At 46.1% G+C, this 26442-nt stretch overlaps 2 protein-coding genes across 2 annotated transcripts in view; both read right to left on the reverse strand.

The window, feature by feature from the left end:
- Nucleotides 1-26442, reverse strand: part of LOC126556025 (polyserase-2-like) — a 555659-nt gene that overhangs the window by 260857 nt on the left and 268360 nt on the right. The window lies entirely within an intron of this gene.
- On the reverse strand, nucleotides 18892-22919 carry LOC126567345 (uncharacterized). The gene is made up of 2 exons (XM_050223574.1): nucleotides 21974-22919; nucleotides 18892-18905 (listed from the first exon to the last, which is right to left on the reverse strand). Exons 1-2 carry the CDS (start codon nucleotides 22917-22919, stop codon nucleotides 18892-18894), a joined length of 960 nt encoding a protein of 319 aa, XP_050079531.1.

Consider the following 26442-nt stretch of genomic DNA (forward strand, 5'->3'; position numbering starts at 1 on the left):
TGCGACAGGATGTGCATTGGCGGGCAAAAGTTATTGTTGAATTTAGTAAAGGAATTATTTATACAATTAAGGAGTTACAGGAATAACGATGAATTAATCTAGCATGGAATAATAATAATTGAATTAAACCGATACTTGACAACACTAGGAGCTAATAGTATAAACAAGACGCTAGGATTAGATGCATTGTTGATGAACTATGGTAATTATAGACGGTTGAATAAACATTGTAAAAGCGTAAGCCAACTGGTTCAGACGTATCCTGTGGTCTTTCCCAAAATATCACAAGTTTTCTCCTCTTCACAGCCGGTGTAATTTTTACATTTTGGTCCTTCGAACCGGATTAGTGAAAGGAAGCATTACGTGCAGTGAAACTTGCAGCAGGTCACTACGTGATCACAAATTTTGGGAAAAAACGGCACTCCGTGACCGTTAACGTGAACCGTTTAAGTTGTGTTATAGGCTACGCAATCCGTTGTGTCTAATCAGTGTGTCACATGTGACTGTTCCGCTATCACGTGTAACTCGAACATTTGTGAAGTATCAGTCTGTTTTATCGTGTTGCCACCAAGTGAGTGAAAGTGCTAAAACAATTTGTTCGGACAGTGTAAGAAACCGACGCCAAACACGCCATTCCAATTCGGCACCCATCATTGTAACGGCACCCATTACTCCAATTTGCGCCATTTGAAATAGGTTCTTGCGTACAAGCTTGTACACGATCCTTGAGTAAGATTAGCTTGCGTGCCAATTTTTAAAAGTAAAATGGAGAAGAAATTGAAAGCGGTGCAACTAAAAAAACGCCAAGCTGTGGAATTGTTAAAGAACATTGAAATATTCACCAGTGAATATACTGACGATCAAGTGAGCGAAATACCAGTGTGCCTAGAACAATTAGAGAAATATTACGATGATTTTCTCCAGGCAAACGCCAAGGTGTTGGAGCTAGATGAGGATGCGGCGGAGACGTATGTAACGGACCGTTCCTTCCGTATTCCTTCTACGAAGGCAACCGTCCAATCCCGGAGTAATAAGTGAATCGATGTTGATCGCCAATTCCACGTTGAACAGTTCGGGACGATCGAGTGCAGTGAATTTGCGATTGCCAAAAATCGAGTTACCTACATTCGATGGTGATTCGACGAAATGGCTTTCGTTCCGGGACAGATTTGTGTCGATGATAGATTCCTCCGCTGACATTCCTAACATAATGAAGTTGCAATATCTGTTGTCATCGTTGAAAGGCGATGCCGGTTTGCTTTTCGAACATACCAACCTGACAGCAGATAATTACGACGTTGCGTGGTCTGCCTTGCTAAAGCGATACGACAACCCACGTATGCTGGTACGCGAGTATTACATGAAAATGCAGCAGCTGCCGGCAATGAAACGAGAGAGTGTGGACGAGTTGGCACAGTTGGTGAATGATGTTACGCGCTATGTGAACGGGCTGAAGAAACTCAACGAACCTGTGGACTGCTGGGATGCGCCGCTCGTTAACCTCCTGCTGACAAGACTAGACGCTGCGACCATCTTGGATTGGGAAAAATACTCAACTCACCACACAAAAGATAAGTACAAGGAGTTAGTAGATTTCTTACAAGATCGCATTCGAATACTTAAGTATACGCGCGAACTTTCGCATAATGGTGAGGGGAGGTTGGGAATGGTGGCCGGCAGCAAAAGATCATCCGAACAGAGACCAAGGGCAGTGGGTAACACAGCGACACTACGAAGAGTGGCACCAAATGTTCCTGTACCACAGCCATCGTGTCTTTTGGGTTGTGCGGAAAATCACCATTTGCGCAATTGTCCTGAATTCGCGAGTAAGGACGTACACCAACGACGTGAAATGGCCACGCGTGAAAGGTTGTGCTGGAACTGTCTGAATCGCAATCACCATGTGAAGGATTGTCGTTCATCGTATAAGTGCACTACGTGCAAGGCACGACATCATTCATTACTTCACATGAATCCAGTAGTAACCATGGCAGCGCAGTCTGAGGAGGAAATGGTATTGCTGGAAACGGTCTTACTTCAGCTTGTGGATGATTACGGCAACAAGTTCGACGCTCGAGCCCTACTCGATTCGGGATCGATGTGCAATTTTATTTCCGAAAGTATGGCACATCGGTTATTGGCACCACTGTCAAGGGTGAACATCGCTGTCTCAGGTATAGGGCAAACGAGACAGCACGTGAAGCGTTCCCTTAAGGCAACAGTTCAGTCAAAGGGCAACGATTTCTCCGCACCGATGGAATTTCTTGTGCTAAAGACTCCGTCATCAGAAATTCCAACCACGCCAATAGACGTACAGTCGTGGAACTTCCCGAATGTAAGGTTAGCGGATCCTACCTTCCACATTCCCGGGAAGGTAGACGTAGTCATTGGTGGAGATACCTTTTGGGAAATGCACACTGGAAGGAAACAATCATTGGGCAATGGTAAACCATGGCTCATAGAAACCCCATTTGGATGGACGGTCTCCGGGAATACTTCCCAATGCACCGTGCCCATTTTGACGTTAAGCCATATGGCGGCAAATGAATGTGCAATAGAAGCTCTACTTCAACGGTTTTGGGAGGCTGAGAGCCTCTTAGAAGGTCCTGCAATGTCATTAGAAGAGCAAAAGTGCGAGAAACATTATGCAACCACAACCACTCGAAATGCACAGGGTCGCTATGTTGTGTGTTTACCGCGAACTGAAAAACCGGAGAGAGTCTTGGGATTGTCAAAGGACATTGCGGATCGGCGTCTACTAGGCGTAGAACGTCGACTAAAAAGTAACCCTGAAATGGAACGAGAGTATAAAAGGTTTATGTTCGAGTATGAGCAGCTGGGCCACATGGTAAAACTCACCGAACCTGTTGACGACAGTAAACCGCATTGTTACATTCCTCATCATGCCGTGATCAAAGAAACAAGCTCATCCACTAAAGTTCGTGTTGTTTTTGATGCATCCTGCAGAACAACATCGGGCTACTCATTGAACGATACTTTACTAATTGGCCCAACAGTTCAAGATGATCTCCTCACTATAATCCTGCGGTTCTGAAAACATTCGGTGGCGTTGGTGGCAGACGTCGAGAAGATGTACAGGCAGATTCTGCATAGTGAGAAAGACCGTAAACTTTTGCGCATTCGTTATCGAGGACACACTACCGACCCAATATCAACGTACGAGCTACAAACGGTGACCTACGGCACGGCTTCGGCCCCATTTTTGGCCACTCGTACGCTGCAGCAGATTGCACATGATCACAAGTCGGAGTACCCCAAAGCAGTTGACCCGGTACTTCATGATTTTTACGTGGATGATTTGTTGACTGGGGCTGATGATGTTTCAACGGCCATCGAGATTCGAAAACAAGTGTCCTCAATGCTAGAATCGGCAGGCTTCTCGTTGAGAAAATGGGCATCGAACATCCCAGAAGCGCTCGAGGGTGTTCCAAGCGTGGATTTGGCCGCTATTTCACTCCTAGAGTGGAAAGAAGATCAGGCAGTTTCAACCTTGGGCCTGGTTTGGGAACCATCCAGCGATATGTTCCGATTTCGGGTGGATCTGCCATCCCCTGCAGATGAGCTAACACGTAGTCTAGTGTTATCATACATAGCCAGAATATTCGATCCGCTTGGGCAATTGGGACCAACGGTAATACTGGCCAAGATGTTCCTTCAACGTATATGGAGTATCAAGCAAGACGGGAAATCGATGGATTGGAATCAAGCACTACCGGTAGAACTTCAAGAGGAATGGAGGAAGTTCCATGCAAAGTTGTATTCACTACGTGAATTACGAGTTCCTCGATTTGTGGCACAATCGTGTACCGAAAGTCTGCAGTTGCATCTCTTTGCTGATGCGTCTCAAGAAGCGTACGGAGCATGCTGCTACGTGCGGGCAGAATCGACACGGGGCACGACGGTCAGATTGTTAGCAGCTAAGTCCAAAGTAGTATCGTTATCAAACACACAGTCCATTGCCAGATTGGAATTGTGTGCTGCACGTTTGGCGGTACATTTGGTCCAAAAGGTGATTCGCGCACTCAACACATCATCGACGGTAATCTGTTGGACGGATTCCATGACCGTTCTGCACTGGCTCAAATCATCACCTCGTCGGTGGAAACCATTTGTTGCCAACAGGGTGGCACAAATCCAAGAGGAAACCCGAATCTCAAGCTGGCGTCACGTGCCAGGCAGTGATAACCCAGCGGATGATTTGTCGCGCGGGTTGGAACCTGAGGAGTTGCCTCAATGTAGACGTTGGTGGCAAGGACCAACCTGGTTGTCCTACGGACAGGAGAAGTGGCCTCAAACACCAACACTGATGAAGGAGAACGAAGCAGACACCGAGGAGCGGTTGACGGTGTCAAAGATTGCTACTATCTCGACGACATGCGACTTCAGCAATGCACTCTTCGCACGATATTCAGCGTACGGCAAGCTGCGAAGAGTCGTAGGCTATTGCTTGCGATTTTACGCAAACCTGAGGGCGAGCAAATCATCTCCCGACGAGCGCGTAAAACAGGTACCAGAGCTAAAGACGCTAGCGGGTTCCGTTCCATCGCTTACAGCGACGGAGTTGCAAAGTGCGGAACTAAGGTTGTGCCAGCTAGCACAACAGGACTCATTTGAGGAAGAGTTGCATGATCTGAAACGAGGGAAGCAGGTGAACACGAAGTCGAAGCTGAAGTGGTTGTCTCCATACCTCGATTCACAGGGTGTGTTACGCGTTGGTGGCCGGCTGGGTAACGCCAACATACCAGAGTCAGCCAAGCACCCGATTGTCCTCGCAGCATCACATCGGTTATCAACACTACTGGCCGAGAACATCCATCGGCAGAAGATGCATGCAGGACCACAATTCATGCTGGCGACGATCCGGCAGAAATTTTGGTTGATTGGAGGTCGGAATTTGGTGAAGAGCGTGTACCATCGATGCCACACATGCTTCAGGAATAAGCCGACTTTGGTGAAACAGGCAGTAGCAGACTTGCCTGAATCACGAGTGACACCAACTCGACCGTTTGCAGTGAGCGGTGTTGACTATTGTGGTCTTTCCCAAAATATCACAAGTTTTCTCCTCTTCACAGCCGGTGTAATTTTTACAGTTATATCCGGGTGACTTCACGCGGCTTTCCTAACAGAAAAAAAGCTGCGAAGTTGAACTATTCGTGAAACATATAGACAATGGAAGAAGAAAGTAACGCTAGTGTGTGTGATCAAATGGAAAAGACGATATGTGAGCGCGTGAAAGATAGTGCAAGTGTAGCTGAAGAAAAGATGTCTTCTAATAAAAAAGTGGAGGAATATCCAGCGAAGCACATGTGGCTTGAGGAGTTTAACCTCCAAAAACGGCAGCTTGAGCTAGAACGCTTGGAGCTGGAGTTGGAGAAGAAGAAGTTAGAACTGGATAGAAGATCGCTTGAGCTAGAGGCAAAGCACAGTAGAGTTTCCTCTTATGTCGAAGACAATGCTCGCGTGTGTGAACGTGTTTCAACGCGATCGGCCACCAACAGTATCGTTGAAGGAAGTGTTAGTGAGATCGATCGACTGAGTGTGCGCAGTGGCGATGAAAATGGTGGCCAGACGTCAAATATTCAAGCAACAACAACCACCTTTGTTGAAGAGACGCCGCTAAAACATCGACAAATTGCTGCACGCCAAGTAACTAGCCGTGATCTATCGATTTTCACGGGAACTACACAACAATGGGTCGATTTCATCGATGCGTATGAAAACTCGACCGCTATTTGTGGATACTCGGACAGAGAGAATCGTCTACGACTGCAAAAATCGTTGAAAGGACCGGCAAAGGAATCGGTGGAACATCTGTTGCTGCTTCATGCTAAACCAGCGGAGGTGATTGCTGTGCTGAAAGCTGAGTTCGGACGACCGGAGCTGATCATTGAGATGCAGAAAGAGCGGGTGCGCAGGATGCCGTCGCCAAAAGCCGTCAAGTTGGAAACAATGGCGGCGTTCGGAACTGCTGTTCGTAACTTGATCGCCGCGATAGAAGCTTCTGGTATCCGTGAGTATTTTTATGATGGTTCTCTCCTTAAGGAATTGAGTGCAAAACTACCACCGACTATGCAACAAAAATGGGCGCTACACAAAACCAAAGTTTCCCAGGTAAACCTACTTGAATTTGGTAAATGGATCGGGCGAATTGCTGATGCATTGAAGAGAGAGCTTCCACCATCATTCGCATACCAGTTTCAGCAAGTGGGTATGGGCCAGCAGCATAAAGGACGTGGTGTTGCACACTGCAACGTACATTCAGCGCAGAACACTTCTTACCCCATTCCTCAGGCGTGTGTTCTTTGCAAGGGAACGTGTGCCAGGCTGAACCATTGTAGCAGATTCTTACACATGAGTGTCACGGCGAGATGCAATTTGGTGCGTGAAAGAAAACTAACAGGTTGGCTGATAAGTCCCCGGTCTAACAAAGAAAAACACATTTTTTTGTCAAAATTCGTTTTTATTATTCAACATAGTTCCCTTCAAGAGCGATACAACGATTATAACGACCTTAAAATTTTTTGATACCATTTTGGTAGTACTCCTTCGGTTTTGCCTCAAAATAGGCCTCAGTTTCGGCGACCACCTCTTCATTGCAGCCAATTTTTTTCCCTGCGAGCATCCCTTTGAGGTCTGAGAACAAGAAAAAGTCGCTGTGGGCCAGATCTGGAGAATACGGTGGGTGGGGAAGCAATTCGAAGCCCAATTCATGAATTTTTGCCATCGTTCTCAATGACTTGTGGCACGGTGCGTTGTCTTGGTGGAACAACACTTTTTTCTTCTTCGTTCTTTTTTCGTTCGTCAAGCAACCAAAAGTTGCTTGACAAAAGACGCTCTGTCTCACAAACTAATTGACATACAGACGTCAAATTTTGACACGAATCATTTGAAGGTTGGTGCTATACAAAAATAATATGCATTTAATACTAGCGGCGCCATCTATGTGTCAGACCGGGGACTTATCAGCCAACCTGTTATGTAAGCTATGTTTGACGAGTCATCGGAGCTGGTGTCGTGTGAAGAGTCCATGCGGCAAAAATGGTTGTCGAGTTATGCATCATAGTTTATTACACGAAGAATTATCTGTTGTCACCGTACCAAGAATGCAGTCTCCTCCCAGGCCACTAAACTGTAACACACATTCGGGAACAGGAGAGAAAGTGTTATTCCGTTACATACCAGTTCTTTTGTATGGTCGAAACAAAGTCATCAGCACCTTTGCCTTTTTTGATGATGGTTCGTCGTCCGCCTTTGTCGATCATTCCCTGAAAGAAGAACTGGAACTGGAGGGAGAGCCACACCCTTTGCACCTCGAATGGACAGGAAATACCACGAGAGAGGAAAGAGATTCCGAGCTATTAAGGAAGGTGGTAATATCCGGAGTCGGTCGAAACGCAAAGCGTTTTGAATTTTCGAATGTGCATACGCTACGTGATCTAGCGCTGCCAAATCAGTCGGTTTCAATAGAGCAACTCAGCGCCAAGCATCCTTATTCAAAGGGTGTCCCTGTAGTTCCATATTCTAATGCGAAGCCTAGAATATTGATTGGGATGGATAATTGTCGACTTGGAAAGCCAACAAAGATAAGGGAAGGATATTCAGGGCAACCAACAGCATGCAAAACTCGGTTGGGCTGGACAGTTTTTGGACCGTGTTCTTGAATTGCTTGTACCAAGAACAGTAGTCATGTCAGCTTTCATATTTGCGTATGTAGTGGGTGTGAAGGGAATGTGAATGAATCTCTGAAGCAATTCTTTTCGCTTGAGTCGCTTGGAATACTACACACCCATAAACTGTTATCGGATGAAGATGATCGAGCCCTAGAAATACTTGCTGCCGAAACACATCTAAAAGACGGACACTACACAACAGGGTTACTCTGGAAATATAATGATGCCCGGTTGCCACCAAATAGAGAAATGGCTTTGCGCCGACATGCTTGTTTGCAAAGGAAATTAAAAGGGAAGATCCTGTGCTGGAAAAGATGGTTCATGAAAAGATGGAGTACTATGAATCACAAGGGTATATCCGACGGCTTTCGAAACAAGAACTGAGTCTAGAACACCAGAGAGATTGGTTTTTGCCTATTTTTCCCGTCATAAACCCTCATAAACCGGGAAAAATTCGAATGGTATTTGATGCCACGGCAGAAATGAAAGGAGTAAGTTTGAATAAAATGAATACCACAAACGACGTGTTCACCTTCCAAATATCGACGCGGCTGAGAGAACATCTACTGGCTGGTGAAAAATTGCCATCGAAGAAAGAAGTTCTTGGAACTTTAATGAGCGTATATGATCCAATGCTGTGCTGTAATTTTACCCCGCATGCCCTTTGATGCTTCATGCACTAATTGATAAGTAGATTTCGTGTGTTTCCTCTCTCTTTCTCTCTCTCTCTCTCTCTCTCTCTCTCTCTCTCTGTCTCTCTCTCCCTCTCTCTCTTTCTCTCTGCTTTGTTCTGTTCCCTCATTTCCATCATCTACATTGACTTTGATTTGGTAGCATACAAATTCTTAAAGTTGGTCTTTTCATTTCAGTTGAGCTTTCCGTACCTTTACCACTCTTACTATCCCGTCACTTCCTGGGTAAACCTCAGTTACGAGCGCTAAGGGCCATTTCATTGGTGCCACATTGTCCTCTCTTAACAACACTACTATTCCAGGAACAATTTGTGTTGATACGCAGTCCCATTTGTGTTTACCATTCAATTGTTGTAGGTATTCTAGTCGCCACCTGGCCCAGAAGTGTTGAAATCGTTTTTGCACTAGACGCCAATGGTTTACACGATTTTCTGGTACGTCTTTCAAATCGACCTCTACGACATGCTGGAGATGAGAGCCAGTTAGAAAGTGTCCAGGAGTCTATACTTCGGGATCTGTAAATGATTAGAGAGAATCGTTAGTGGTCTTGAATTGAGACACGCTTCTACTTCCGTTAACAACGTTGTCATGTCTTCATAAGACATTGTGGCATTTCCGACGACGCGAACTATTAGATGATGCTTCATCGATCGCATCGCCGCCTCCCACAGTCCGCCAAAATGTGGAGTCCGTGGAGGAATGAACTTCCACGATATCTCGTTCTCTGCGCACCAGGATGTAATCTTCACTTTGTCATCACGTTGATTGAGTAGCTCGTACAGGCGGTGTAGCTCGTTTGCAGCTCCTCTAAAATTCGTACCGTTATCCGAGTGTAATTCCGACACCAAACCTCTTCTCGATACGAAGCGCCTAAGTGCAGCTAGGAACGCTGCTGTGCTCAGATCGGACACGAGCTCGATGTGGACGGCACGTGTAATGAAACACACAAATACTGCGACGAAGGCCTTTATAGGAGCGGCCCTCCGCGACTGTGCCCTTATCCATACAGGACCACAATAATCGACCCCCGGTATAGAGAAAGGTCTCGTCACTCTGCTCTCAGGGAGACTCGCCATCGGTTGAGTGAATGCCTTAGGTTTGCATCGGAAACAGCGCACGCATTGATGAAAAACCTTCCTTGCCACCGAGCGTCCATCCAGCAGCCAAAATCGTTGCCTTAATCTAGTTAGCATAATTTGTGGACCGGCATGTAAATCTTTAATGTGATAATACTCCGCTAACATAACTGCCAATGGGTGTTTCTTTGATATTACGATGGGTTGTTTGGCGTCAGGTGACAGAGATGCATGCTGCACTCGACCATTTATCCGTATTAACCCGACGTTGTCCATGAATGGATTATACCCTCGGAGCTGTGACGTTCGATTAATTGGTTTCTTGGCCGAAAGATCCTTCCATTCTCGCTTAAACGAATCGCGCTGAGCCAGTCGACACAATGCCCATTCTGCCTGTTGTCGTTCTGCCGTGGAAAGACCCTAAAAAAACTCAGGCTTGATCTTTGGGGTACTAATTCGCAATCGTAAAGCGTGTATAAATCGCAAACAGTACCCTACTACCATACGAAGCTTGGAGTATGATCCATAACACATCACATCACACTAGTGTCCGACCCCCGCCCACCACTTCATCCTCGAACCGCATTGCCGCAACCGAAACGCACACTCCTGAATTCACGCTTACACCTTTAACCGAACCGGCTAATCCTGCAAAGCGTCGCCTGATTGATCGCTCCCCCCCGTCAGATGTACAGACTCATCCACTACTTACCGGCACAGCCCCGATAATAGCTCCATCTCATGCCGCATTATTGCTGCCACCCGAAACGCCTAGATTTTGGCTGTACCTGTCGCGCTGCCGACCGATGGCCACTGTCGAAGAAGTACTGGCGTTCGTTAAGCAGCAACTCAGCACTGATGATGTCATCGTTAGAAAGTTAGTGCCGGCTAGTCGAGATCCCAGCACGCTGACCTTTTCGTCATTTAAGGTCGGTTTGTCGCTCGCGCTCCAGGATCGAGCCTTGTCACAGTCCACCTGGCCTATCGGAACAGCCTTTAAGGAGTTCGTTGATAGACGAACCGTAAACAACGTAGCACGTTCCGCAACCGAGTTTCACCACCCGCAGTCCATCTCCAGCACTCATCAACGGACGGATCTGCAAGATACTAATGCTAGCTTATCGCCGGCACGCACATCTACATTGGCTCCCACAATACTCAATACCACGGGTCCGTCTTCACCACCACCATTGCAGGCGCAGCAATAACAATCGTCCACACCGGTTCCCACTCTCCCAACACCAATCATAAGCTAAATCTCTACTACCAAAATACGCGAGGTACTAGAACTAAGCTTACTGATCTTCGCCTCGCACTCACGGATATATATTATGACGTCATTGTTATCACCGAGACTTGGTTGGATGATTCGATACCCTCGTCACTCTTTTCCGATGACAACCTCATCGTTTACCGATGCGATCGTACATCTAATAATAGCGCGGTGGTGGAGTTCTTATTGCCTGCTCATCGAATCTCATAACATAGCAAGTTCCTGTGTGCTATCCCTCCTTAGAAATCCTGTGGATAAATGTGCTCTGTAAGGGAATCCATGTCTTCATCGGAGTATACTACATCCCTCCCGAATCAAGCAGAAACACAGCAGTGTTAGATTCGCTGTTCAACTCGATCGCGGATGTACAACGGCGTATGAAGCCGCACGACGTATTACTCCTTTGTGGGGACTTCAATCAACCACATATTTCCTGGTCGTCCGCCGATGGATTCTTCGTCCCATTCCCCACGTAACCCTCTCATGCTTATTTTTGTGATGGAGTACATGAATGTAATCTTAAATAAATTTCTAACGTAAAAAACTCAATGAACAGACAGTTAGATTTAGTTTTCATTAATGAGTCGGCTCTGTTCACTGCCTCGAGAGTATCAAGCGCTGCCATACCTTTACTTAGGTTAGACAATTACCACACAGCTCTAGAGTTTAATTTATCTGTTAGTGCTAGTGATGCCCTGCCCTCCCCTATCCATAGCATGAGGCAAGGGTTTAACTTTCGTAAGTTGGATTCCGCGAAATTGGCCCGTATGTTGGGCGCTTCCGATTGGTCTTTTTTGGACTCTTCTCGGTCGGTGAATGAGGCAACTGACCATTTTTACGAAATTATAAATGCGGCGTTACCGTTATGTTGCCCTCCATTGTTCCTATACTTAAGAAGGGAAATCCCTCCATTGTCTCGAACTATCGCGGTATCTCACTTTTATGTGCATTTGCCAAGGTATTTGAGTATGTCTTGCATGCCTGTATCCTTACCGTTTCACGTAGTCTTGTCATCCCTCAACAGCACGGGTTTGTTCCTAAACGTTCCACTTCCTCTAACCTCATGTGTTTTACGTCGTTCGTGTCGACTTATCTTGATGTTGTGCCTCAAGTCGACGCTATTTACACGGATTTCAAATCCGCGTTTGACCGCGTTCCTCATGAGTTACTTCTTGAGAAATTGTCACAATTAGGGATCAACAGCATAATTGTTTCCTTGTTGCAGTCATTTCTAAGTGAGCGTACATATCGTGTTAAACTAAATGTTAATTTCTCTACTTCCTTCTGTTCTGGGGCCGGTGTTCCCCAGGGTAGTGTCTTAAGTCCTCTATTGTTCGTCCTATTCCTTAATGACATTACTTCTGTCTTGCCACAAGATAGCTTTCTTTGCTATGCCGATGATGTGAAAATCTTTTTCCCAATCTCATCGGGTGCGGATTGCGTTTTCCTTCAAACTGTTCTTAACCGTTTTTCCTCTTGGTGTGCCCATAACTCTCTCACCCTTTGTCCTGTGAAGTGTCAAATCATTTCGTTTACTCGTTCCCGCACTCCTTTCCTCTATCCTTATGTGCTTGATCAGGTCCTAGTCAACCGGGTTTCGCTGGTCAAGGACTTAGGCGTATGGCTCGATAGTGGCCTTACTCTAATGTCCCACATCGACTCTATGGTTGCTAGAGCCTGGAAAACACTGGGTATCCTGAAGCGTATTGCTCGTGACTTCTCTAATCTTCTGTGTTTGAAAACGCTGTACTGTTCGCTGGTCAGGTCATTGCTGGAGTATTGCTCAGTAATCTGGTCACCAACGGCTCGGATCCATATCGATCGAATCGAGCGGGTGCAGAGGTCTTTTACCAGGTTTGCGGTTTGCAAATTCCTTGGAAGATCCACCTCCACCCTGCCCGGTTACGAGTCAGTGTCAGTTGCTGAGTCTTGACTCTCTCGTAGACCGTCAATCACGTTCCCAAACACTTTTTGTCGCTTCCCTCTTGTTGAACTGTATAGATGCTCCTTCTCTGCTTGGTTCCATCCCGTTCTATGTCCCTAACCGTTCCCTTCGTATTCGTCCCCCTTTGATTATCCCTAGGCGCCGTACGTCTGCCGGTCGCAACGATCCTTTTTTGAGGGCACTGCGTTCGTTAAACTCCTCGTCTCTTGTGTTCGATTTCCATCTCTCCCTTCCATCCTTACGTTCCAGTATGCGGTCTTCCCTTTAGCACTTAACTCCTATAGGCAGACAACACGTTAGTAAATAATAATAATACGGGGCGAACAGATTGCTAATAAAGCTATCTTCATCCAGTGAAGAAAGTATTAACTCGGTGGAACGTTCTTCACCCGTCTCGTCACGTAAAGCCTTGGACACCGATACTGATGGCCAATTTTCTTCGGACAACGCTAACCATTCTGGCCCCGACCACCATGACGTCGACTCAACAAACGTTGCTGGATCGCAACCTCGTGACACCAAATCGGCCGGGAAATCACTCCAGGAGCATGTCTCCAACTAGCTCCTTCCGTAAGGTTTTGAATCTTAGAAACCCGATTCGCTACAAACGCCTTCCACCGACTGGGGGGAGACTGAATCCAATGCCATGCGGTCATTGAATCAGTCCACAGGAACGTCGATTTATCGCTGCTTAACGCCTTATTCACTTGCTCGTACAGTCTGCTTGCCAGTAACGGGCCACAGAGCTCTAATCGCGCAATAGTAAGACGCTGCGACAGTGGAGCTACCTTGGATTTTGAAATCAGCAGACGAACTACTATCTCTCCTCCACTCGACACGATTCGAACGTAGCAGCACGCGCCGTAGCCCTTTCCCGAAGCATCACAAAACAAATGGTACTGCATCGATACGCTGTCACCTGTAATCACCACCCGAGGTATGCGAACTCTTTCTAAGAGATTTAGCTGCATAAAGAATACTGTCCACTCTCGAGCCAAATGTTCCGGTAGTTCATCATCCCATGGCCAAGCGCGTTTATCAATTCCCTTTAACATCCAAATCTGCTGCATGAAAAGCTTGGCCTTCATCTTGACTGGATCAATGAAGCCGAGTGGATCGTAGATACGTGCAATACATGCTAACACATGTCGTTTCGTGCATTTGTTCTCTGGTCTCGAAAGCTTAACCTGGACTTGTAACATGTCCGTCTGTGGTGTCCAAAGTAATCCAAGCGTTGAAATAGGTTTGACCTCAGCCGCCAATTCAAACTGTGTATTTGTTGCTCTCTGCTCTTCCGGAATATCTATCAATGCCTCTGGATGGTTAGATGCCCACTTTCTCAAGCTAAAACCTCCGTAGGTAAGCAGCTTATTCAGCTGTCGGGCCATTTCTTGTGCCTCCCGAATAGTCGTTGCTCCGGACAGCAAATCGTCTACGTAGAAATCTGCCTTGCATGTCAGAGCTTTTGGGTACGCGCTCCCATGATCATCGAAGATTCGCTGGAGGGTTTTGATCGCCAGAAACGGGGCACAGGCCGTTGCTACCTTCCACCAGAATAAGCGCTGTAGACAACCAGACTGTTTTTTGTGGCCGTCTTATTTTATCCTGAACTGTCGCTCTAATTGGTACTGTTGATGTCTCTGGACTTGTCGATACAGGAGCTTCTCGTTGTTTGTTACACAATAATGTGTGATGCCTGGCGTTACAGTTTGAACATCTACCATACATTCTGCAAAATCTTATAGAGTGTCCTGCTCTCAAACAGTTGAAGCACAACCTGGCTTCTTTCACAACTGTCTGCCTTTGGGATGATTCCATATTTCTAAACACGGTACACTTCGCCACATTATGATCAGCCTTGCAGACGGGGCAGTTATTGGAGGTCGCCTTAGGACATGCCAAAAACACAACGTTTTTTTTATTCTGACGCGTTCCAGGATGGTTACGTGATGATGAGTTAGCGACCACCCTTGCCGGCTTTGTATCTATTGCGTTCGAATTGTGCAGGGTATTATATTATATATTGCTCCCAGACCATCAACGTTGCAGAATCTAGCTTGTATAGAACCATACTCGTCAGTGGCGTATCCCAATCATTCACAGGCTCCTTTAACCGCTCCATACCACGCACCAACCGCCGGGTCTCATTCACAAGTCGTGCCAACTCTTCAGCGCTTGACCCGTTCATAGGCTCCAGTTGATAAAGCGCCTTGAAATACTCACGTCTTATCCTCTTGGAATCATCGAATCGCTCTAGCAGTGATTTCCATGTAGACTCGTAGTTTTCCGCTACTAATTGCGTATGGTCATATGGTGTTGCTGCTCTTCCCTTTAACGCCGTTAATAGATATTGCAGTTTTGTAACATCTGGAAGCTCAGCCACTACATGCACCATAGAAGTAAAACGATCCTTAAAAGTGAGCCATTTTGTAGCATCGCCGTCGAAATATGGTAGGTTGATTTCAGGGAGCCTTAATGGCGTGTGCGTCACTGTCGTTTAAAGGGTGCTGCTAGCAACCGGAACAGCTGCATGTAATCGTTGTTGTGCACACAAAAAACCCTTTATTTTCATGTATTTTGTCATAAATGTCTTTTGATCGTTCCACATTGTATCAGCATCACTCAATTCTTCGACAAGAAGTTGTCCTCGGGTATCAGTAAACACATTTTTCACTTCCTCTAACTGCTCTAGTTGCACGGGAACCTGGTCGCTATCTCTGGCTGCATCATACTCGTTCACAAACTCTTCGTAAATATCAACACTACGAAAACTATCGAAATACATGCGTTGCAACTGTTGTAAATGTTTCTGTTGCTTATCTCCTGCAGGCATTTTGATAAACTTTCACTTCCTTCCGATGATCGAAATCTAACGCGTATTATTATGATCGGCACTGTAATCGTATCGCGAATGAACACCTTTACTTCCACGATGAACTCTTATTTCACTTGTTCACTCTGACGCGTTCTAAGGTCAACGTACTAAGTTCCTGTCTCACTACTACTTTCGAACCAACACGAAAACGTGTTAACCAAACGTTCGCGCACTATCCTTAAATACGCGCACTATAGTTCAATTCAGCTCAACTGCACAAATGTATTACGTGAATTATTCCACACACAAGTTTACGGGCACTATCGTTTATTACACGCAATTTAGTTTCAACAACCAAGAAGCTTCTTACTTGAACTACTAACACACGGAACAAGCACAAATCAATGTTCAGACAATTATGATCACTGCTGTAAGAACCCACGCTCAATCCTTGGCAATGGCTGCTCTAATACGTCGTTCGTTCACTATACTAACTAGGCCAATGCCCTAAGTACACACTTAGTTAAGTACCAAATTCTTCCAATCAACACACGTCATACACGCACAACGTAACACAAATCATCAATGTCCCTCAGCGCAATAAATTCGCTTCTCCGTCCTCAAACCCAACACGCTCGCTGGTTACAAATGGTGCAGAAAGTTTCTCATACGACGCAAGCGCCAGTTGTTTATCTCCTACCAACACACCAAAACGCGATAAACACTCTAAACTTTGCACAAACCAACGTGAATATAACTGTGTCTGTGACTGGCACAACCTATCCGGTTCGAAGGACCAAATGTTCGGACTGGTTTCACTATGCACTGAGGGAGAACGTCCGTGTTGATTGCTGGTTCTTAGGGTTCTATATTTACATTGTCTTACTCTACTTGCTGTACATTTCTAATCATAATCCTTATACCTATTCATACATACATCCTCACTTTATGGCATGCAAACCGCAAAGTATGCCTTTAGGCGTAACAATAGGAGAATTGCTCGAAACAACGAATCCTGAAGAGTGGCGATGGCTATCTACGAAAGAGAACGTGGATGACGAGGGCACCAAATGGACTAAAATACCAAATTTGAGTCCTGACAGCAGATGGTTTCGTGGTCCGGACTTTTTATGGACACCTCAGGAAAAGTGGCCAGTTCCTGCAAATCATCCTGAAGAAACAATGGAGGAGCTTCGGAGCTCTGTACATCATCACCTAGCATCGGAGCCTCTGATCAAATTCGAACGATTTTCCAGTTGGAAATCTATGCTGAGAGCAATGGGTTACGTGTTTCGTTATCTTGGCAATCTGAAAAGTAACATCAAACGAAATGAAAGAATAATGTCGCCATTGAACCAGGACGAGCTAAGTCGTGCCGAGACACTGATTATAGCGGAGATACAAAAAAGTGCCTTTTCTCGTGAAATAAGATTGCTAAAGGAAAACTCGGCAAGCACCCCATGGAGAAAAATCATTGATAAAAACAGTTTGCTGTACAAGTTGTCCCCAATTATCGACGACAAAGGACTGCTCAGAATACGTGGACGTTTAGCCTACTGTCCCTGGGTTGACGACGCATTGAAACAGCCGATAATTTTGCCGAGGGGACATGCAGGAACGGATCTGCTGATAATGTCATACCATGTGAGATACAAACACTGCAACCACGCTACAATAATCAACGAAATACGAACATACCCCATCTGTTGGCCGAGTATAAACGAGTTCGAAAAACATGCCAATATTGCAAAAACGATCTTGCCAGACCAGAACCACCGCTTATGGGAAATATTCCACATCAGAGACTTGCAGCTCATCAGCTTCCATTTTCCTACACCGGAATAGATTATTTTGGACCCATGTCTGTTGCTGTTGGAAGGCGTGTTGAGAAACGCTGGGGTGTCATATTCACTTGTCTCACCAGCCGTGCCGTCCATCTGGAAGTCGCCCATTCGCTGAATACGAGTTCGTGTATCCTGGCTATTCGGAGATTCGTTGCCAGACGTGGATCACCCCTGGAATTCATCAGCGACTGCGGTACAAACTTTGTTGGAGCATCAAACGAGCTTGCAGCTGCTGCTAAGCAAGTCGACACAAACGTTCTGATGGAAGAGTTCAGCGGCCCGCAACTTAAATGGAGCTTCAACCCGCCAAGTGCACCACATTTTGGGGGATGCTGGGAGCGTTTGGTCCAATCGGTGAAGAAGATACTGTGCCACTTTAACCTTCCTAGACTACCTGGCGACGAAGTACTGCAATCAGCTCTCACGGAGATTGAGATGATCATCAATGGACGACCGTTGACCTACGTCCCTTTGGATGGTGCGTTCGATGAACCCGTAACTCCTAATCATTTACTTTTAGGTAGTTCCAATGGATCGAAGCCAATAGCGGTGTTTGACGATTCTGCAACAGCGGTCAAACAATCGTGGAAGTGCTCACAGTTAATGGCGAACCAGTTTTGGCGGAAATGGGTGGCTGAGTATCTCCCCACTCTCACCCGGAAGACGAAATGGTTCCAATCGGTGCGACCAATCAGCGAAGGAGACGTAGTCGTCATCGTAGATGGGAACCTTCCCCGAAACTCGTGGCCGAGAGGACGCGTAATGAAAGTCGTTCGTGCGAAGGACGGACAAGTGCGACGAGCAACAGTGCAAACAACAAATGGAATTTTCGAAAGACCTGCTGCGAAACTTGCGGTACTGGATCGGTTTTTGCTGGATATGGTTTATATTTGGATAGGCATGAGTCGGATCAGGAGTCTCGGAAGACAGGCGGATGGAGAGGGAAAATTAGAAGTCATCGAGAAGAGCAGAAGGAAGGACGTAGAACTTCTTTTCAGCAGGCCTCGCTATCACGTTGAGTCGGGACGTATGAGTGACGCGCGATTGGCGAATAAAAGGTGTGCTTGAAAAAGTCTACGTATGTTTGATTGACTTCCACATTCTGAAAAGAAGTTACGGACAGAATTCTGCAACAGGCAGGACGAGCCTGCCCCGGGATTAGTTAGGGAACGATCGATTCATTCGAAAACTTATCACGAGCGGATAAAGACCGGAAAGCTAATTGTTGTAAATTTGTAGTATAAATTGTAGACGTAGACAAGACCGTGTGCTTTTACGTGTTTTCTCTCCCGCTTTATTTTACCATGTGCCTTTTAGGCGGATGTGTATTTGACAGCTGCGGTACTGTCAACAGTGCAACATTGTTGTTGACGTTTCGACGTTTCGAAACTGAGATTATTATTGCAAAGATATGACAGCTCTTCCGCGCGAAATAAAAATTTTCCACGTACTCTAGAGGTTGAGCCTCTGCGGTGGCTTGATGGTACGCTGCGACCTGCGCAAACCAATGTCCCCTGGCAAGCTCGCTGAAACCGACAATCTCTCAATCGCAGCTCTATTGTTCGAAATCTGTTGAAAAGGAGGGTCAGTAGGGTTAGCGGAAACATTAGTATTGTTTCCCGTATTCGTCTGTAAGTCCGTATTCGTCTGCAGGTCGGTAGGTACATGGGTGACTACAGTGTCGTAAGTGTCGTAATACGTTTTACCAGCCATCTCCTCACCGCGCGAAAAGGTTGCTTCTGTTGGACTAATAAATAGTCCTGTACCAACTGCACGTAATTGGTCAATGTGTCGTTTCCATATACGACCATCCTTAAGTTTGACCAAATAGTGAAGTTTGCCCAAACGTTCCTGGATAGTTCCGAATTCCCACTTATTGCCGTGCAAATATTCGCGAGCTGCAATATTCGATCCAACTTTAAGTTCTCTAATTTTCGATTGAACTTCGCTATGATTCGTATCATTTGATGGAATCATCAAATCTAGTCGGGACCGAATCTGACGACCGAAAACTAACATTGAAGGTGAAAATCCAGTAGCTGGATGAATCATTTTTCGGTACGATAGTAGGATGTTACAAAGTTCACTGTGGATCTCTGAACGATCACATTTAATAGATTTTAGCTTATTTTTCATCGTTTGTATAAACCGCTCCGCTTGGCCATTTGTGGCTGGATGGTATGGAGCACTTAGTTTATGTACTATTCCATTATGCTTTAGGAACTGTGCAAAATCCCCGGAAGTAAATTGAGGACCATTGTCACTCACTAACACAGAGGGAAGTCCATATGTACTGAAGAACTCTCTACACAACCGAATTGTTGTATCCGTAGACATGTTCTTGACTATGTACACCGAAGGCCATTTGGAAAACGAATCCACCAAGATGAGGTAGTAAAATCCCATGAACGGACCAGCGTAGTCCACGTGTATACGTTGAAAAGGTTCTGTTGATTGTTCCCAACAATGGTAAGAAACCTTGGGTGGATTTGCCTTCGCTGACTGACAGGAGGTACAATCGTTGATCATATTTTCAATATCCTTGTCTATGCCTTCCCACCAGCAGTAGCTACGCGCAAGTGACTTAATTCGTGAGATGCCAAAATGTGTAGAATGAAGTTCACGAAGAACTTTCATTCGCAGAGTAGGAGGTATGTATACTCGGCTACCACGCATCAAGCAGTCTTTTTGCAAACTGAACTGCTCTTGCTCGACACCAAATCTAAATTTTGCTTCGATTTGTTTTCCTGTCCTAAGGGCTCGAAGTAGTTCCCGCACATTTTCATCTGCCAGGGTGGTAGCACCTAATTCACTAACGGTAAGTGGCAAGGTTTGTATGGCATTTACCTCTACTACGTCAGGTTCCTCAATTTCCGATGTAGAATCGGTGGAAGTAATGGGCAGGCGAGACATTGCATCAGCATTTGCATGCTCTAAAGAAGGACGATGACGAATCTTGTAGTCCAAAGCCTGCAAGAAGGCCGCGTAATGCTGCATACGCATCGCGGACATTGTAGGGAGTCCCTTGGACTCCGAAAATATTTGGCTTATTGGTTTGTTATCCGTCACCAAAGTAAATTTTCTACCGTAGAGATATTGGTGAAATTTACGAATACCGAAGATTATAGAGTACGCTTCTTTATCAATTTGCGAGTATCTCTGTTGTGTGCGAGTCAGAGATTGGGACGCATACTGTAACGGTCGTTCAGTTCCGTCGGGGTACTGATGACTTAGCACTGCTCCGACCCCATAGGGTGATGCGTCAGTCGCTAACACTACTGGAAGCGATGGGTCGTAATGCACCAGGAACCTATCCGACTGCATTTCCTTCTTTACCGATGCGAAGGACTTCTCACATTCTCTACTCCACTGAAAGGGGACTTCCTCTTTAAGTAAATTATTTAATGGGTACAAAATTGTACTTAAATTAGGAAAGAATCTTCCGTAGTAATTTACTAGTCCCACAAAAGAGCGTACTTGTTCCTTGTTTTGAGGAATAGGCATATTCTGTATCGCGTCGATCTTTTCGCGTACTTTATGGATTCCGCGTTTATCGACCATGTAACCGCAATATTCAATTTGATTTGCGAAAAAGTCGCACTTTGCTTTATTGACTCGCAACCCATACTTGGTTAACCTTTTAAGTACTTCTTCTAGTCTAAGCAAATGAGTCTTAGGATCGGGGCCGGTAACTCGAATATCGTCTATGAACACCGTTACATTCGGTATCCCTTGCAATATTTCCTACATAAGACGCTGAAATATTGCAGGTGCGGACGCGACCCCATACATTAGTCGTGTGGGCCGGAAAAGTCCTCTATGCGTACTTAGAGTAAGTAAATCCCGATCTTCTTTTCGTACTTCAAGTTGCAAATAAGCCTGGGAAAGATCCAATTTGGTAAACTTCTCCCCTCCCGCAACGGTAGCGAATAGTTCTTCTACTGTTGGAAGAGGGTGTTCGTCAACAAGAAGATTTGGATTGATGGTGATTTTATAATCACCGCATTATCGTACCCTGCCTCCAGCTTTCTTTACTGGGACGACAGGCGTGGCCCAATCCGAGTGGTCTACTTTTTCCCAAATGCCCTCACTCACAAGATGGTCGATCTCATTTTCAACCGCACTGCGCACTGCAAATGCCACGGGCCTGGCTTTAATGTAAATAGGTTTCGTGTTTTTTCTAATCGTAAGCGAAGCTTGTATTCCTTTAATTTTACCTATACGATCATCAAAAACAGGTGAATACTTTCTGAGTAAGGCATTTAGTTCCCTAGCGGTAGAATGATCCCCACCGCTGCAGTATGACATTGTATGCGTACCAGGTTTGAAAACATGGTTGAAATCTAAATTCAAAGCAAGTAGCCAGTCGCGACCTAACAACGGATGCCTACTGGAGTTTGCAACGTGTAATGGTAATGTGAACTCATTACCGTTAGCAAAAACTTTCACCATTATTTTACCAAGTACACCAATGTCACTGTCACAGTAACTAACGAGTCGTAATTTAGTAGGGAGAATGTCCAAGCAGTCAAAAAATTGTTTTTTGTCATGTAGATTTATCAGGGATACAGGCGATCCGGTGTCGATTTCGAACGTCAGCTGTTTTTGTTTGACTATCAGACTCAAACGGAAATTACCAGGCAAACCACCGGTCGCGCTTAGGTGAAAAATATCCTTGATGATGCAGGGCTGCTCCTCCAGGTGGTGTGTTCCATCCGTCCGCTGCTTCGTTTTAGCCAGACACATCTTCTCCAGATGGCCTTTCTTCGTGCAGAATTTGCAGATCGCCGTTTTGTATTTGCACCTGTCCGCATAGTGACCAGCATCCCCGCAGCGATAACAACGTTTCCTTTGTTCCTCAGGGTTGCTCGGCTGACGAACGGCACCTCGGCTCGTACTTGCTTGGTTGGACGAATGGGCACCTCGGCTCGTCCTTGCTTGGTTGGACGAGTGGGCACTCTTTTTCGTTTTGTTTGCTCCGTGCTCGATGTGCTGAACTTCACTTTTTGGACGAGAATTATGCATTTCATCGACTCCCCGATGAGACATCTCCATTCCGTATGCGATTTCCTTTGCCTTTGTTAGCGTTGAATCGCGAACTTCCAGCAATCGGGATTGTATCACCCGATTACGGATTCCAAAGACGAACTGATTCCGAAGAGCCCTATCCAGATAATCCCCGAAATTGCACGACTGAGCAAGCTTCTCTAAATTCATCAGGTAGTCGCTAAGCGATTCGTTGTCTTGCTGTTTGCGACTAGCGAACTTGAAATTCTCGAGGATTTCCAGCGGCGTGGGGCTGAAATGCTCCTTCAGAAGGGCAACAATTTCACTGTACGTCTTTGTGGTAGGTTCAGCATTCTTCAACTTATTACACAGCACATCGTATGTAGGGCCCCCCATGTAGTGTAGCAGGAAATCCCGTTGGTCGTCTTTCCGAACATGGTAAATCCGGAACGAAATCTGCAGTCTGTCCAACCATCGATCAAATTTCGACGTAGCAGGGTTGAACGGCTCGAACGTGAACGTAATTAGCGTTCCGGCAGCGGGAGGTCCAGTATTAGGATCGGTTGGGGGTGCCATGGAGGAAACACAGTCGATAAATTGCGTAGTTTCTTAATCCTCGTCGCCAGAATTGTTGTAAATTTGTAGTATAAATTGTAGACGTAGACAAGACCGTGTGCTTTTACGTGTTTTCTCTCCCGCTTTATTTTACCATGTGCCTTTTAGGCGGATGTGTATTTGACAGCTGCGGTACTGCCAACAGTGCAACATTGTTGTTGACGTTTCGACGTTTCTAAACTGAGATTATTATAGCAAACATATGACACTAATATAAGCGCGCGCGAACAGCGGACTAATTTTTTGGCTCTCTTTATTGTATGTCAAGAGCTTAGTAATAAAGAAAAAGCTCAGCTACACTGAAAAGGCAAAAGAAGCCGCTCGTTTTTTAACATTCCAAAAAATTATGTGACTTCGATAACAGTCACGTGAACGAAAGTAGTGACGCTAATTTTACTTGCACTGGTAACACTTGTTTCGCGGAGCAGAAAGTATAGTAAGCTAGGCGCGCGAGTGAGAAAAAGTGTGAAGTGCGGTGAAATGGAGCAGAGTAAAGCGAGTCGTATACCACGAGCAGAGGATACTCTAGTGGCGAGTCCGGAGATGGAACGCGAGGACAGCGGGAACGTTTCTGGCGGGCCAAGCCGATTATCATCAACTCCGGGAGCACGGCGAGTCATATCGTCGGGAGGAGGCACCCTGAGGAGCGTAACCATCCCTGCACTAAGCACGGCAGCATCGTCCGAACAAATACAGGTGAGCCACGAAGAGGACCGCGAAACGCGGAGAACGCGTTTGCAGGAGCTTGAGCGCGAGATGCAGACGCTGATGGACGCCGAAAACGACGATGGCGCATCGGCCATCGCTCAGCGTCCTAGTTGCAGCACTGAGGGGACGCTTTATCCCGATTTCGCGGAGTGGGTGCGCGGTTTCGATGAGTCCGTGCGCGCGGCTGATCTGCATGGAGTTGGTTTCTCGCAAGGTCACGTCCCCGAGGCCAAAGGTCATGACCTCGGGCCTTACGGCGCGACACCATCAGCACACGCGACACTACCGAGAAACACAACACACCAGGGTAGTGTCGCGACACATACACCAACATACTGTGCGACACATGTCGGCTACGCAACACACACGGGATACGCGACGCACCAGGGATACGCGACACTACCGGCCTACACAGCACATACACATACTTGGGTCAATCCTGTCGTCTATCGATTGGTCTTTTTTGTTTTCTTGTGCGTCAATCGATGATGCGGTATCCCAGTTCAACGATGTTCTCATTTCCTCACTTAACTCCTGTTCCCCTCTTTACACGACACCTCACCGTCCCCCATGGTCGGACCGCGTGTTGCGCTTATTGAGGAGTGAACGTAATCGTGCTGCCCGCATGTACCGGGCTGGACGTACACCGTTCTCTCGAAGATTATTTAAAATTGCTGCCGCTGTATATAGATCACATAATAGATCTCGCCATAGAGCTTATGTTCAGAGACTTCAATCTCGTTTCCGCGTGCATCCACGGTCGTTTTGGCGTTACATAAATTCTAGTAGAAAAAACAACGGCTTTCCTTGCAATATGTACCTAGGCGATATGCAAGCTGAGTGTCCAGTTGACATTTGTAATCTTTTCGCCAACCATTTTTCCAGTGTTTTTGAGAAACCATTACCGGGCACGCGATGCTTGGAAGCTAGTTGTTCCATTTCGATGGAACGAGCGAGATGCGCGGTCTAAGGAACGGGCGAGAATGGCGGGCTGAGGAAGGAGAGAGAGGTGCGGGGTGAGGAGCGAACGGAAGGCTGTCCGAGTGGCATCTGTTTTGGCGACAATTGTCTGGAACGGCGGCACCTGCAATTGTTGTTCGATCTCATCGACACCGGCCAGAATTCCGCGAAACCCACCGTAGAATGCAAGCGGGCGGCTTGTGTGGTCGGACGGACCAGAGAAGCGAGGCAAGCGAGTTGCGGCTGTTCGCCGGACCACGTTAAGGGGGAACAGAGAGGGAATGAAGAGATAAGGAGAGAGTGAGAGAAGAGAGGGAATTATGAAATTTATTTGTGACCGAGTGGAGTGGGTCAGTCTGATGAAAACCGCGAATGAGTTAAGTCGCAACCAATAAAGTTGTGCGTACAGGATTACCGTGTTCAGTACATTGCGTTAGGTTATCCGCTGAGATATCACATTGGTCCTTCGAACTTCGGATATTGACCCTTTGTGCTTTGGATATCGGTAAAAATCGCATCATCATGACTCGAACGCCTCGGACGTCTCGCACTCCAACCGTAAAGCCGGCGCCACAACCCGGTTGGGTGGATGTAATTGTTGCTGTAAGGCCGCATGTGCACATGCGTGACCTTGCGTATGGCGAATTGATTCGCATAAGGGACAACATTGTGCAGGCGAAGGAAGAGGGAAAGGCGCTGACCGCGGTACAGTGCAAAGTGTTCGGGAAGAAGGCAGATAGTGCTTTAGAAGAACACAACAAACATTATGGTGAGATCATAAAACATGACGAAAGTGAAGTGCATGACGACAAGTTTAAGGAGACAGTGAAATTGCATGAGGAGGTGATGATGGAAATAGAAAGTGCATCTGAAGCCCTTGCGGCACAGTCCATTTCACCAAAAGCATTGATACCTGCTCCTAGCGTTTCGTCAGTGATTGTGAATGCTCCGCTTCCTCGGCCAATACCTTCGTTCAGTGGCAAGTATGAGGAGTGGGCGCGGTTTAAAACAATATTCAAAGATATTGTTGACAAAAGTAGTGAAGATTCGCGTATCAAGTTGTATCATCTTGAAAAGGCCTTGAGTGGTGAGGCTGCCAAGGTAATAGATGAGAAAACAATAAACGACGGTAATTATGAACGTGCGTGGCAACTGTTATCCGAACGTTATGATAACAAACGGCGTATGGTAGACTTACATATTAGTGGACTTTTGAATTTGAAAAAAGTGAATGAGGAAAGTTATGTAGGTTTGCGCGGTTTGGTTGAATCGGTTGAAAGTCACGTGGAAAATCTAAAGTATTTAGGTGAAAACTTTACCGGTCTGTCGTGTGCGATGGTGATACATTTGATAGCGAATGCGTTAGATATTGAAACAAAGAAACTATGGGAAGCGAGTGTCCCTAGAAACGAACTTCCTTGTTATGAAAAAACCTTGTGCTTCCTAAAAGAAAGAGTGTCGGTTCTAGAAAGGTGCCAAGGAAATGTTGCAGCGGGGCAAAGGGGACGTTTTGTTTCGAAAGGGCCCAGCTCAAGTGGTGTTACGCCTATGAGATCGAATGCAGCTACAACCGTGTGCAGTGTAGTTGTGTGTGAATTGTGTAAGGGTGCCCATGAAACGTTCAAGTGCTCTGAGCTGATGCGACTGCATGGAAAGGATCGGGAAAGTTTTATTAGATCGAAGCGTCTTTGCTTAATTTGCCTAAAACCGGGACATTGGCGAAATCGTTGCAAATCGCATTTGAAATGTAACAGGTGCCACAGACCACACAACACGGTATTGCATTGGGACAACGGTCCAGAACCGGTTTCAAGGG

This window comes from Anopheles maculipalpis, chromosome 2RL (genome assembly GCF_943734695.1).
Source record: "Anopheles maculipalpis chromosome 2RL, idAnoMacuDA_375_x, whole genome shotgun sequence".
Classification (NCBI taxonomy): Eukaryota; Metazoa; Arthropoda; class Insecta; order Diptera; family Culicidae; genus Anopheles; species Anopheles maculipalpis.

Coding starts and splice junctions, on each gene's coding strand:
- LOC126567345 (XM_050223574.1), bottom strand. CDS start 22,919: ATGGCACCCCCAACCGATCCTAATACTGGACCTCCCGCTGCCGGAACG.